We start from the raw sequence: 16,096 nt of genomic DNA, 5'->3' as shown, positions 1-16,096 counted from the left end.
CCCCTGGGAAGTGCGGAGGAAGGGGTTCAGGGGTGGCCCTGGTTGATGCGGAGGAAGGGGTTCAAGTGTGGCCCTGGGTGGGATGGAGGAAGGGGTTCAAGTGCGGCCCTGGGTGGGATGGAGCAAGGGGGTTCAAGTGCGGCCCTGGGTGGTGCGGGGGAAGGGGTTCAAGTGTGACCCTGGGTGGTGCGGGGGAAGGGGGGTTCAAGTGTGGCCCTGAGGGGTGGAGAATGGGTGATGGTCGGGAGAATGGGTGATGGTCGGGAGAATGGGTGATGGTCGGGTATAAAAACAGCGTGACGCTGCCGCCCGTCACACAACACAACCAGTCACCATGGACCACTGTTACCTCCTGCTGCTCCTCCTGGGGGAGTATACTCAACAGCTAGTGTATAAGCTTTGTATAATTGTTGTTGTTGTTGTTTTAGATTCAGCTACTCAGAACGAAATGTCCATGTAGCACGGGCTATAGTGAGCCCGTAAACTGTATATTTATCCATATGTATTTATCTATGTCGGGAAAGGATACATGCCCAAAGAGGTGTATATACATTGCTGATTGCTCAGTAAGCTGTTGTGGTGGACCTAATACCCACGAGCTCTTGATAGGCCTTCAACCCAGCACTAAACCGAAATCTATTATGTCAAGCAACCATTTGACATATACTGCTAACCTGTCATATAACACCTTCTTGTCATCTGAATTAAACATTTTACAACTTCGTGTGAAACAGGAAACGGCATTTACAATCGGTTCATTACTGGAATATTTTTACCATTAGAGTTTCTGGTAGTTGGCTATAAGTACCTCAGTAGTTCTGAAACATACTGTAAACTCTGAGTCTCTTCATGTTTCAATATACAATGTCACAATAGAGGCTGGTCAGTATGCCACTTGGACAAGATCTCTTCAGGTCGAGGACATTACTCGCACGCATCTGTTGTTCTGTGATTCTGTGTTTCTACAGAGTTGAGGAAGGCAGTGGTTACCACATGGGGCGGCTGATCTAAACTTGAGAGAGGTTATATGACTACACTGTCTTCAGTCGTAGCTGAGGTCTGTCCCTCGGGTCATGGTGGTCAGCCAGACCATCCCGTCTACCTTCTATACATTACCCACAGTCCAGTAGGTCACTAACAGCGTCCATAATGTTTACAGGGTCATCAGTCGCTACTGGCACGCAGCAGGAAGGTAACCCACAGGCCGCAGGTGAGGCTTGACTCTCGCTGTAATTGCAGGACAAACACTGCTTGATTGCAACCACGAAGAGCAAATAAGGTTTATCTTGTACAATCTATATCTGTAACATAGAATGTCTGTCTGATTCCTTACTCTTTTTTTTTTGTTATTTTGTCTGTCCGAGGCTGGATGCCAGCTCTTGGGGCCCGCCTCATTAAACTCTACAGGATAAATGTTGATTTTATTGAGGGTTTTCATAAAGGAGTCGGGGTCGGTCCATTGCCACCCTGGAGAGGGGCATGGCACCAATGCCCATCCTTCATGAAGTTAGTGGATGTGAAATGTTCTGACAAAATTCTATAGACTTTAAAAGTAGTATATGCAATTGTGATTTAATATATTGATTTTCAAAACGTATGTTCTGATGACAGGTTTCCTTTCCTGGGCTCAAACGTTTTGTTATAATGACACGGGAGTGACGTGTATGGGCAGAGAGAGAGGCGCTGTGGAAAGTGCACATGTGAGCAGGAATGTGGGAGACGTGGAAGATCATGTGTAGGCAGGTTGGGATCGGAGACAGGGAAGAGTGTATGGGCAGAGAGGGAGGACACGGGGAGGAGCAAGTGGGTGGTGGGAGGAGATGGCGAGTGTATATGAGAGGACATCGAGGGGGTATGTAGGGAACATAGGGAGGGTGTGTGGGTAGGAGGGAGGTTATCTTGAGAAGATTTCGGGGCTTAGCGTCCCCGCGGCCCGGTCCTCGTCCAGGCCTCTTTTTTTGTTACACACCCCCAGGAAGCAGCTGTCTTAGCTCCCAGATACCTATTTGCTGCTAGGTGAACAGATGCATCAGTATGAAAGAAACTGCCCATTTGTTTCCGCCTCCACCAGGGATCGAACCCGGAACCTCAGGACTACGAATCCAAAGCGCTGTCCACTCAGCTGTCAGGCCCCTTATCAGCTGGGAATATAGATGGTGTGAAGATATTTATAGTGATGGAGATGTGGAGGGTATACGTAGGAAGAGACTGAGAGGGTATGTGCAAATAAAATTGAGAGAGTATATATATATATATATATATATATATATATATATATATATATATATATATATATATATATATATATATATATATATATATGTATATATATATATATATATATATATATATATATATATATATATATATATATATATATGTATATATATATATATATATATATATATATATATATATATATATATATATATATATATATATATATATATATATGTGCCCAGGTCTCCCATATATATATGGGAGACCTGGGCACCGGATCGACCCGAGCACTATCGGATACCCCATCTAGTAAATAAATTAATGAATATTGGCCAACAAATTGGTTATACACAGGAAAAATCATACTTCTTAACACTGCGACCCATCCCCGTCTTCCAGTTAGTGTGTCCAGAACTGTTCGAAGAAGTGGGCGGCAGATGCCTCCATTTTGATAATGTAAACACTGGCACGTGATATACGAAGCGTCAGATCTGTGAGGGTATTGGAGGAGACCTCATCAAGCTGGACAGCGGTGACCTGTATGCTGCTATCATGCGTCACATGCACGGCAACGTTAGGTGGGCACAACTGTGGTAAATACCCAACCCATATGTGTATAAGAAAGGAAGCGCCGACGCTTAAATCCATCTCGGACCATTATCAAGTCGTGGTCCATGACTGACTGAATTGTTGTCACTTTCTTTGCATTTGGTCTGGTCGGTGTAGCGTAAACCTCGCGCAGTGCAGGTCGACGTTCAATCCCCGAACGTTCAAGTGGCTGAGCACCATTCCTTCCCTCCGAACTATCCCAGATCCTTGTCCTCGCATTATCTTTTGTGAGGCTTTGCGTGTTCATCATAATTAACTTACCTTCCTTTCTTGTCATACTTGTGGGGTGTGAATCTAATTTTCAGCCCAGTTATTATGACTTATTGTCTGGACAATAATGGTAATTACAATGGTATTGACGTTAATGAACGAGTTTAATACTGAATAAGTTTTTAAAATGAAAGACAAAACTCTTTTGCAGGATTAATTACAATTAGTAATAAGCTATAGTATTAGTAATTGTAGGAGATTTAAACACACCAAACATAAAATAGAACGCTTGAGCACTTGATCTTTATTCATAATACTTTATGTGCTTAAATCATGAATGTTTCGCAAAGCAACAATGTTTTTTGCTTATCACATAATAAAAATTTAAATAATTCATTAATTTTGCATTTTTTGTAAAATAAGCAAAAGTTAAATGAAATTATCCAAGACACAATAAATATGATTTTATAGAATACAAATCAATGTTACGAGTATTCATTAGAGTGGCAGACTCTAATTAAATGACTCATGATTTTTGTTATATAAAGGAATTCTAACTTCTATGAGCAAACACTATAAAATTAATGAAGCAGATTATACAATAAATATTTACCTTCAAGATGGATAATATTCGAAATAAATTAAGAGGGAATACAAGAAAGAACCACTTTGATGTCCAAACTTATCAGAATTACTAATACACGAGAAGAAGACAGATGATTTGACAAGAAGCCTCGAGAATTATTTTTCAAACAAAAAACTGCTATTGAACCGTACAGAACGAGGATGACGTTCTCAGGCTGAAACTCTCAAAGATCTCCCAATAAATGATAATATTTAACTTTCACCACAGTACAGTCTTTACTTCACTCACCAGCCACCATCACAACAAATTAGTTGTTATGATGATTGCCATGACACACTACACACTGCTCTGTTGACAGTTGTTTTGTTTTAGAATCCATCGAGCAAGATGTTTATATACTTCTCAGGTTTTGTTTACTATTCCGCCGTTTAGGTTTCGTTGGTACATGTCTGGACAATTATGTCCAGACATGTAGTCTGGACCTGTCATAATAATCTGGACAATTATATCCAGGTCGACTCCTTTACAGTGACAGGTGCAAACGTTCTTATTATTTAAATCAACTCCTAAACTAAATTCAAGGTTCGTCCATGTCCTGTTCCTGAGTGATAACATTCCAATTTTAGATTGAAAGCTGTGAATGCATTTTGGCAAAACGAGCATTTTTCATTGCAAATACTTTTTAAATACTGTTTGTTTTGACTTGTTTATTTAACGTAATTTAATGATGACTTAAGTATTGACAACTAATGCTACTTTGGTTTGTCTCAAGTAAATACTTCCTTTGCATCATGAACAAAAAAAATCGTGGAACATATAATATATTTCCCATTGCCGGAAACCTGGGCGAGGAACTCATTGGGAAGACTAGAGACCCAAGAGCGGCCAGTTTTATGTTCCAGCGCCTCAGTGTCGCTGTTCAGAGGGGAAATGCGTGTTGTATCTTGGGTACGCACCCGACCCCCGAGGAACTGGACGAGGTCTTCGAACACTGATTGGTATATTGTTATATTGTTATATAAGTGTGTGTTTTCTGTAAACTGTAACATTGCAATAAAATCAAATAAAAACAAAAAAAAAATAATAGGGGTGGTTGGAGAAGAAAAGATTAAAGTATTCAGTGAGAATCCACAAGGTCTTCTCTGAACACTATTTATTTTCTTCTTCGAGGATGTGGGTCCCTTTAATTAAACCAGTGGTGGTACCCCTATATATATATATATATATATATATATATATATATATATATATATATATATATATATATATATATATATATATATATATATATATATATATATATATATACTGTGCACTATACAGTGTACAATTGAACAGCTGAAAGGTTGCTATTTAACAGAGGCCGCAGCTCCTTTATATATAAGGATTCCATTACTCTCAAATCTGACTGGCCATTCATACAAGTGTCAAGAATTTTAAAATCAGATTCCAGCAGAGAATTATTAAACTCATAACAATGGTTTCTAATCTCCGAAAATGCTGGTTTAGACAATGGTAATCCAGTCCTAAAAGATAATCCCCGGTGCTCAAGTCTCCTAATCTTAAAGTTCCGAATGGAACTCCTGATATATCCAGCATTACAGCTGGAACAATTATACATATATATCAAATGTCGTTCAATTGTACACTGTATAGTGCACAGTAGGCCCTGTAAATTGATTTATAGTTCATTCTGGTAGTTTATTTATATATATATATATATATATATATATATATATATATATATAAATATATATATATATATATTTATATATATATATATATATATATATATATATATATATAAATATATATATATATATATTTATATATATATATATATATATATATATATATATATATATATATATATATATATATTACATTTTCAAAGACTTCACAAATACACAACTGATTAGAACGTATCTCTGATTTTATATCTACATTTGAGTGAGGTGGGAAGGGTGATGTGGCATTAACACAAGACAGAACAGGAGAGGATATTAATAGGGTATTAAAAGTATCAACACAAGACAGAACAGAAACAATGGGTATTAAATAGAAGTGTTTTGTCACATTTTTAATCACGTGTTTATTTTCGTGATAAATATATATATATATATATATATATATATATATATATATATATATATATATATATATATATATATATATATATATATATATATATATATATATACATATATATATATATATATATATATATATATATATATATATATATATATATATATATATATATATATATATATATATATATATATATATATATGACAATGTCAGACCACGGAGGAAAAATTAAACAGGAATTTCCTTAAGTACTTTCGTATAATAATACATCTTCAGATGAGTCTAAAGATGTATTAATCCTTCTGAAGATGTATTCACTCCTTCTGAAGATGTATTAATATACGAAAGTACTTAAGGAAATTCCTGTTTCATTTTTCCTCCGTGGTCTGACATTGTCACATTTTTAATCACGTGTTTATTTTCGTGATAAACACACATATATATATATATATATATATATATATATATATATAAATATATATATATATATATATATATATATATATATATATATATATATATATATATATATATATATATATATATATATATATATATATATATATATATATATATGTGAAAGAACGTTACTAGGCAAATCGGGCCTTGCATAGTAGGCCGAGAAGTGCATTCTGGTTACTAGGTACGACATATATATAAATATATATATATATATATATATATATATATATATATATATATATATATATATATATATATATATATATATTGTAAGTTAAAGGGTATTAAGTAAGGGTTAAGTAAGTTATATATATTGTAAATTAGATATATATATATATAAATATATATATATATATATATATATATATATATCGTACCTAGTAGCCAGAACGCACTTCTCAGCCTACTATGCAAGGCCCGATTTGCCTAATAAGCCAAGTTTTCCTGAATTAATATATTTTCTCAAATTTTTTTCTTATGAAATGATAAAGCTACCCATTTCATTATATATGAGATCAATTTTTTTTATTGGAGTTAAAATTAACGTAGATATATGACCGAACCTAACCAACCCTACCTAACCTAACCTAACCTATCTTTATAGGTTAGGTTAGGTTAGGTAGCAGAAAAAGTTAGGTTAGGTTAGGTTACGTAGGTTAGGTAGTCGAAAAACAATTAATTCATGAAAACTTGGCTTATTAGGCAAATTGGGCCTTGAATAGTAGGCTGAGAAGTGCATTCTGGCTACTAGGTACGACATATATATATATATATATATATATATATATATATATATATATATATATAAATATATATATATATATATATATATATATATATATATATATATGCAAACAAGCCTGAATGGTCCCCAGGACAATATGCGACTGAAAACTCACACCCCAGAAGTGACTCGAACCCATACTCCCAGGAGCAACGCAACTGGTAACTACAGGGCGCCTTAATCCGCTTGACCATCACGGCCGGACAAAAGGAAGTGATAGCCAAGGCTACTTGAACCACTTCCCCGCCGGCAACTCGGATGGTAATCTTGGGCATAGCATTTCACCAAATCACCTCATTCTTTGGGGCACACGTGAGGAACACAAATGCAAACAAGCCTGAATGGTCCCCAGGACTATATGCGAATGAAAACTCACACCCCAGAAGTGACTCGAACCCATACTCCCAGGAGCAACGCAACTGGTAACTACAGGGCGCCTTAATCCGCTTGACCATCACGGCCGGACAAAAGGAAGTGATAGCCAAGGCTACTTGAACCACTTCCCCGCCGGCAACTCGGATGGTAATCTTGGGCATAGCATTTCACCAAATCACCTCATTCTTTGGGGCACACGTGAGGAACACACGTGAGTTGCCGGCGGGGAAGTGGTTCAAGTAGCCTTGGCTATCACTTCCTTTTGTCCGGCCGTGATGGTCAAGCGGATTAAGGCGCCCTGTAGTTACCAGTTGCGTTGCTCCTGGGAGTATGGGTTCGAGTCACTTCTGGGGTGTGAGTTTTCAGTCGCATATAGTCCTGGGGACCATTCAGGCTTGTTTGCATTTGTGTTCCTCACGTGTGCCCCAAAGAATGAGGTGATTTGGTGAAATGCTATGCCCAAGATTACCATCCGAGTTGCCGGCGGGGAAGTGGTTCAAGTAGCCTTGGCTATCACTTCCTTTTGTCCGGCCGTGATGGTCAAGCGGATTAAGGCGCCCTGTAGTTACCAGTTGCGTTGCTCCTGGGAGTATGGGTTCGAGTCACTTCTGGGGTGTGAGTTTTCAGTCATATATATATATATATATATATATATATATATATATATATATATATATATATATATATATATATATATATATATATATATATATATAAGTAAGTTAAAGGGAAGTTATATATATATGTAAGTAAAAGGGAAGAACGAAAGTAACTGCAAAGGGCCTATTGGCCCATATTTCTTGAGGCTTCTATATTGGAGTCTTGAAGTGGGTAGAATATAGTTGTGCATTAATTGGCTGTTGATTGCTGGTATCGACTTCTTAATGTGTAGTGCCTCGCAGATATCAAGCCGCCTGCTATCGCTGTATCTATTGATGATTTCAGTGTTTTTTGTTAAGACTTCTCTGGTGATGGTCTGGTTGTGGGATGAGATTATATGTTCCTTAATGGAGCCCTGTTGCTTATGCATCGTTAATCGCCTGGAAAGAGATGTTCTTGTTTTGCTGATATACTGAATTATTTGAGGCTTACAGTCCCCAATTGGGCATTTGAAGGCATAGACGACATTGGTCTCCTTTAAAGCGTTCTGCTTTGTGTCTGGAGAGTTTCTCATGAGTAGGTTGGCCGTTTTCTTGGTTTTATAGTAGATCGTCAATTGTATCTTCTGATTTTTGTCTGTAGGGATAACGTTCTTATTAACAATATCTTTCAGGACCCTTTCCTCCGTTTCATGAGCTGTGGAAAAGAAGTTCCTGTAAAATAGTCTAATAGGGGGTACAGGTGTTGTGTTAATTGTCTCTTCAGAGGTTGCATTGCGTTTCACCTTCCCTCTTATGATGTCTTCAACGAAACCATTGGAGAAACCGTTGTTGACTAGGACCTGCCTTCTATCGGCCGCCAGATAAGGGAGAAATTTACATTATAAGTTGTAAGTAAGGGAAATTGTCGCCCTGATATAAAATGAAAGAGTATCCCCTACTGCAGATATGACGTTTTGGAAAGGACACTAGCCGATCGCGGATTGGCCGACTTGGGTCGCGGGCGACCAATCAGAGCCCGCCATGACGTCACCGAGTGCCCCGGGCAGCGCCAACGTCAGAGTTGACCTGATCGTGAAGGCGAGAGGACGCACCTCGGTCAGCTCTCAAGGATTTGAGGCTCTACAAGCCTTTCTCAGTGGATTAGAATTAGCCATCGCAACCCATCTTATGTATTGGAGACCCCACGCTTCTGGAAAGCAAAAGGAACCAAGTTTATTGAGCAAAAGAGTGCCAAACTTGGAAAATATTCATCGACGCTGGATGTTGAGGGCCTGGAAAGGTGTGGCGGGCAGGCCTAGCTGAGACCGGGTCACATCCACTGAGGGTTTTGGAAGGACGACACCGTTCCTAGGACAAGGAGCAACGCCTTGTGGAAGGGGCGAGTGTGGGAAAATAGTGATTAGCTCAGTGCCCATCGATGAACCAGGATTGGGGTAACTGAATCTCAGGGATTGGAACGGCGAGGACGCGAAGGCTTCACGACACCCGAGGACCTGTGGAACGTTCCTGGATCGTCGAGGATCGACTCAGGAAGCGTGGGAACCTCACACCATCGAGGGACAGGCATCGTGAGCCAGGAATGTAAGGTAGGTCAAATTTCCCTCCCATTACCCCTTGTGTGAGTAGGCTAGATAGGCCACAATATTCACTTATGTATGTGGCAATAGGACATTAATACTTTGGTAGTAGAATAGGCTGCAGGGCAGCTTGTGTCCAAGACTGTTGGAGAGGACAGTGTGCATGGACAGCAGGACAGTGAAGAAGAGGTGCCGACGTGGTGAAGAGGCCCTCCTGTGAGAGAGTGTGGTACTCCTGTCTTTCTGCCCAGTTGAAGGAGTGTTGGAGGTCGTGGAAGAAGAAGAGGCTGACGATCTCCAGACTTATTATCCTTTTTTCATATTCATGTATTACTTGTGATTGTATGTGTGTTCATGTAATTTGCGTCAGTAAATTCACACATTTTATCATTGTGTTTAAGTGTGCCTCCATTTATAATATTTCTCTTTGAGCATACACGAAGGTTATCATAGTACCACCTAGGGAACACCACGTTCTCTATAGAGGTTCTTATTGCCTGGAGAGCAGTGAAAACAGCACAGACTTATATAAAAGTGTACCCTTAGCCATCCGATCAGTATCAGTGCCTGAATGGTGGCAGCAACTAGTAACGTAGTGGCTAGAGAGAGGTAAAGCCACACAGACCTTCCTGGGAGAGTACCCTGGGCCAACAGTCCAATAGTAGATCTATGGGAGTAGCAACCTTCTGGCAACAAACAATAACACCCACTGAACTGCATCGCTGGGGTGCTGATACAATAACCCAGCTGGCGACCTTGTTAAGAGGAAGATTGAGAAGATAGCCGGGAAAGGACTTCCTGCAACCTTTTTGTCTGGCAGGCAAGACTCAGGGAGGTTATTGTTATAAGGTAAGCCTGAGTCTTCCTTCACTCCTCCATGGGTCTAGGCCGGAACTGTTAACAGCAGTTTCCCCGTGTTTGACCGAAGGGCTTCCAGGGTGAATCAGTGGCACCCCCTTTTGTGGTGGAAGCAAAGACCTGCGGAGGTGGGCATTGTTGGTCCTCTCTTGTGTGACCAAGGAGACTCCGGTGAATCCCGGGAGTCGGAGGGGCTGAGTATTCGGCCTTTTGAGCCCCTAGCAGCTGAGTGCTAGCACAGCTCCGGCCCACCCCCCATGGCAAGAACTGGCGACCTTGCCAGGATTCGAACCACGGTAGCCAAGAACTGGAAACTTATGCAGGAAGCGTGGATCAGGCTACAGTGTTGCCATGGTATGGTAATCAAGCTACAGTGTGGCCTAAATTTCAAGACAAGTGTTGCCAGGGTACTAATACAGTGTGGCCAGTTAATTCAGTGGTACTGTTACTCGACCAGCTAAGGGACTGAAACGGTGAAATTAGTGCCTACTAACTTGTCTGTGCTGTCGTGTATGCTCGATGATATTGAGATTGACCAAGGAGACTCCGGTGAATCCCGGGAGTCGGAGGGGCTGAGTATTCAGCGTTTTGAGCCCCTAGCAGCTGAGTGCTAGCAGAGCCCCGGCCCACCCCTCGTGGGCCATCCTTATTTTCTGACCGCTTAATCCTCTTTGACCTTTCTAAGCTAAGCTGTACCTATTTCTGGCTAATCCTTTCCCTAGAGATGGGTGGGTCAGGTTCCAGGTGTCGGCTTGTATCCTCTCTCTATCTACTCTAGTCAGACTGACAAGAGTAGATAGAGAGAGGATACAAGCCGACACCTGGAACCTGACCCACCCATCTCTAGGGAAAGGATTAGCCAAAAATAGGTACAGCTTAGCTTAGAAAGGTCAAAGAGGATTAAGCGGTCAGAAAATAAGGATGAAAGATTAAAGAAAAGCCTCATGAACACACAATATGTGAATATAAATTTGTAATGAGACATTGTAAGCCTCTCTATCAGAGTTTTTTCTTAAACTATTGTGCAATATTATAACTTAAAAATGGATCAAGTTTGTACATACCAGTACTAACATTAAGAAGATTTGGACACTGATTAGAGCAGACTCAATCAAATTCCTTTCCACGAAATCACCACAATTGGTAATGCTTTTCGCCCCATTCCAATTAATAGTGTGATCGCATAAACTCGTGTGCAGATATAATGCATTAGACGTTTGGGCAGTTCTAATACTATAAGCATGTTGTGACAACTGCAATTGTAAGGTCTTTCCTTTTTGTCTAAGGTACACAAAATCACAATCATTACAGGGAATCGAATATACACATCCGGCTATATCAGGAGAGTTTTTATTAAATTGGACTTGATCGTACTATTAGTGAACACCAAATTTATATTAAGTTTCTTAAAAATCGGAGACAGTTTTTCAAGTCCACTCGCATAAGGTACCACCAATGAGTTAATAATTGGTGGTACCTTACCTCAAGTCCACTCGCATAAGGTACCTTATGCGAGTGGACTTAAAAAAATGTCTCCGATTTTAAAGAAACTTAATATAAATTTGGTGTTACACCTATTACCTATTACACCTGATTACAAACCAATTACATCTGATTAATCTTTGTATGTGCTTTGCCCCGCATTTATACCTTATTTATTATCCCCAACCTTGCATTTGTTCTACCTGGGCAAAAGGAGGTTTGGGAGGCACCTCTGGTTAGCAACACTGCACTTCAGAAATATTGGAACAGTGGCCGTACCAATAAAAACAAACACAATCTAGTACCTGGACAATAGCTTTATTGCTCACAGATTGCATGCAATGTTTGAGAGCAAATTCCATCATTAAAATACAAGTGGTAAGTATTATCAAGACAAAGACAATTTTCAGTAGTTCCGCCAGTGGGCATTTGGAGGTTGCTACAGCCATAGTTGGCCCAGTAAGGCGTGCCCATCTGCACAGGTTCTTGGTTGACCCACAGCCACAGTCCCTCTTGGGCCTCGTCTGTGGCGCCGATCCAGTACTGAAGTTCGGGGAATCCTAAAGATGTGAAAGTAAATAAATAATTAAATATATATGTGTGTGTGTATATATATATATATATATATATATATATATATATATATATATATATATATATATATATGTCGTACCTAGTAGCCAGAACGCACTTCTCAGCCTACTATGCAAGGCCCGATTTGCCTAATAAGCCAAGTTTTCATGAATTAATTGTTTTTCGACTACCTAACCTAACTTTTTCGGCCACCTAACCTAACCTAACCTATAAAGATAGGTTAGGTTAGGTTAGGTAGGGTTGGTTAGGTACGGTCATATATCTACGTTAATTTTAATTCTAATAAAAAAAATGACCTCATACATAATGAAATGGGTAGCTTTATCATTTCATAAGAAAAAAATAGAGAAAATATATTAATTCATGAAAACTTGGCCTATTAGGCAAATCGGGCCTTGCATAGTAGACTGAAAAGTGCGTTCTGGCTACTAGGTACGACATATATATATATATATATATATATATATATATATATATATATATATATATATATATATATATATATATATATATATATATATATATATATATATTAGTAAATATGAATATAGTATGTTGCTATATATATATGTATATGTATATATATATATATATATATATACATATATATATAGCAACATACTATATTTACATTTAATATATATATATATATATATATATATATATATATATATATATATATATATATATATATATATATATATATATATTAGTAAATGTAAATATAGTATGTTGCTATATATATATGTATATATATATATATATATACATATATATATATATATATATATATATATATATATATATATATTAGTAAATGTAAATATAGTATGTTGCTATATATATATGTATATGTATATATATATATATATATGTATATATAAATATATATATATATATATATATATATATATATATATATATATATATATATATATATATACATATACATATATATATAGCAACATACTATATTTACATTTACTAATATATATATATATATATATATATATATATATATATATATATATATATATATATATATATATATATTATTAAATATGACCGAAAAAGTAAGATTAATAATTCTAACACGAATTTTCTCAATCTTTCGTACATTACGCTTCACTGTTGGAGGTAAATCAAAAATCACTTCTCCAAAATTCATTTTTATTTCTAGTCTGACGCGACACGGGCGCGTTTCGTAAAACTTATTACATTTTCAAAGACTTCACAAATACACAACTGATTAGAACGTATCTCTGATTTTATATCTACATTTGAGTGAGGTGGGAAGGGTGATGTGGCATTAACACAAGACAGAACAGGAGGGGATATTAATAGGGTATTAAAAGTGTCAACACAAGACAGAACAGAAACAATGGGTATTGAATAGAAGTGTTTGTAGAAAGCCTATTGGTCCATATTTCTTGATGCTTCTATATTGGAGCGGAGTCTTGAGGTGGGTAGAATATAGTTGTGCAATAATTGGCTGTTGATTGCTGGTGTTGACTTCTTGATGTGTAGTGCCTCGCAAACGTCAAGCCGCCTGCTATCGCTGTATCTATCGATGATTTCTGTGTTGTTTACTAGGATTTCTCTGGCGATGGTTTGGTTATGGGAAGAGATTATATGTTCCTTAATGGAGCCCTGTTGCTTATGCATCATTAAACGCCTAGAAAGAGATGTTGTTGTCTTGCCTATATACTGGGTTTTTTGGAGCTTACAGTCCCCAAGTGGGCATTTGAAGGCATAGACGACATTAGTCTCTTTTAAAGCGTTCTGTTTTGTGTCTGGAGAGTTTCTCATGAGTAGGCTGGCCGTTTTTCTGGTTTTATAGTAAATCGTCAGTTGTATCCTCTGATTTTTGTCTGTAGGGATAACGTTTCTATTAACAACATCTTTCAGGACCCTTTCCTCCGTTTTATGAGCTGTGGAAAAGAAGTTCCTGTAAAATAGTCTAATAGGGGGTATAGGTGTTGTGTTAGTTGTCTCTTCAGAGGTTGCATGGCTTTTCACTTTCCTTCTTATGATGTCTTCGATGAAACCATTGGAGAAGCCGTTATTGACTAGGACCTGCCTTACCCTACAGAGTTCTTCGTCGACTTGCTTCCATTCTGAGCTGTGGCTGAGAGCACGGTCGACGTATGCGTTAACAACACTCCTCTTGTACCTGTCAGGGCAGTCGCTGTTGGCATTTAGGCACATTCCTATGTTTGTTTCCTTAGTGTAGACTGCAGTGTGGAAACCTCCGCCCTTTTCCATGACTGTTACATCTAGAAAAGGCAGCTTCCCATCCTTTTCCGTCTCGTAAGTGAAACGCAGCACGGAACTCTGCTCAAATGCCTCCTTCAGCTTCTGCAGGAGAGAGGTCAGGAGAGGTGACAAGTCGCCAATATATGTCATTCTTAAAAAAGACGAATATCTGGCGAAAATGAACATCATACTCTCTGACCAAACTAAGTTCCAAAGGGTAACGAAGGACACTACAGCCGAATTAAAAGCAAAGGTCAACAAACTGATCGAAACTGTAAACGCCAAGAAATCCGGACTCCACCTGCCAAAGATCATTGGGGAATATAAACCTGGATATGCGTATGGAAATGTCAAGACGCACAAGCCTGGTAACCCACTTCGGCCAATCATTAGCCAGATACCCACACCCACGTACAGACTGGCAAAGCGACTCAACGGCCTGCTGACTCCTTATGTTCCTTGCGCCTTCAGCCTGAAGTCTCCAAAGGAATTTGTGGACTTACTGCGGGGCACACGGGCCACAGGGATAAGAGCCTCGTTGGACGTAGAATCGCTGTTTACCAACGTTCCTGTGGACGAGACAATCGGAATGATAGCCGACAGAGTGTATTGTGATCCAGCCTGTACTCCTCTTGACATGCCAGAAAGTATTCTGAGGAAACTACTCCAAGCTTGTAGTAAAGAGGCACCCTTCTTGAGCCCGGATGGGCACATGTATAAGCAAGTAGATGGGGTCGCCATGGGTTCTCCCCTAGGTGTCCTGTTTGCAAACTTCTACATGGGTACCATCGAGCAAAAAGTCTTAGTCGACATGAACTTGAAACCGGCCATATACTGCAGGTATGTTGACGACATTTTTACACAGGTACCTGATGTCAGACATCTGCAGAAGCTGAAGGAGGCATTTGAGCAGAGTTCCGTGCTGCGTTTCACTTACGAGACGGAAAAGGATGGGAAGCTGCCTTTTCTAGATGTAACAGTCATGGAAAAGGGCGGAGGTTTCCACACTGCAGTCTACACTAAGGAAACAAACATAGGAATGTGCCTAAATGCCAACAGCGACTGCCCTGACAGGTACAAGAGGAGTGTTGTTAACGCATACGTCGACCGTGCTCTCAGCCACAGCTCCGAATGGAAGCAAGTCGACGAAGAACTCTGTAGGGTAAGGCAGGTCCTAGTCAATAACGGCTTCTCCAATGGTTTCATCGAAGACATCATAAGAAGGAAAGTGAAAAGCCATGCAACCTCTGAAGAGACCACTAACACAACACCTATACCGCCTATTAGACTATTTTACAGGAACTTCTTTTCCACAGCTCATAAAACGGAGGAAAGGGTCCTGAAAGATATTGTTAATAGAAACGTTATCCCTACAGACAAAAATCAGAGG

At 38.8% G+C, this 16,096-nt stretch overlaps 1 protein-coding gene across 1 annotated transcript in view; it reads right to left on the bottom strand.

Annotated features, from left to right (window-relative positions):
• Positions 1–12,155: 12,155 nt before the first annotated feature.
• Positions 12,156–16,096, bottom strand: part of LOC123751643 (C-type lectin domain family 17, member A-like) — a 33,099-nt gene continuing 29,158 nt past the window's right edge. Inside the window, exon 4 of the mRNA XM_069316529.1 lies at positions 12,156–12,416. Coding sequence (XP_069172630.1) covers positions 12,175–12,416 — 242 coding nt within the window. The 3' untranslated portion in view covers positions 12,156–12,174. The remainder of the gene's footprint in view (positions 12,417–16,096) is intronic.

The sequence above is a fragment of the Procambarus clarkii genome, chromosome 84, assembly GCF_040958095.1.
Source record: "Procambarus clarkii isolate CNS0578487 chromosome 84, FALCON_Pclarkii_2.0, whole genome shotgun sequence".
Taxonomy (NCBI): domain Eukaryota; kingdom Metazoa; phylum Arthropoda; class Malacostraca; order Decapoda; family Cambaridae; genus Procambarus; species Procambarus clarkii.
The sequence above is the reverse complement of the archived record's forward strand: the minus strand, read 5'-3'. Positions and strand labels throughout refer to the sequence as shown.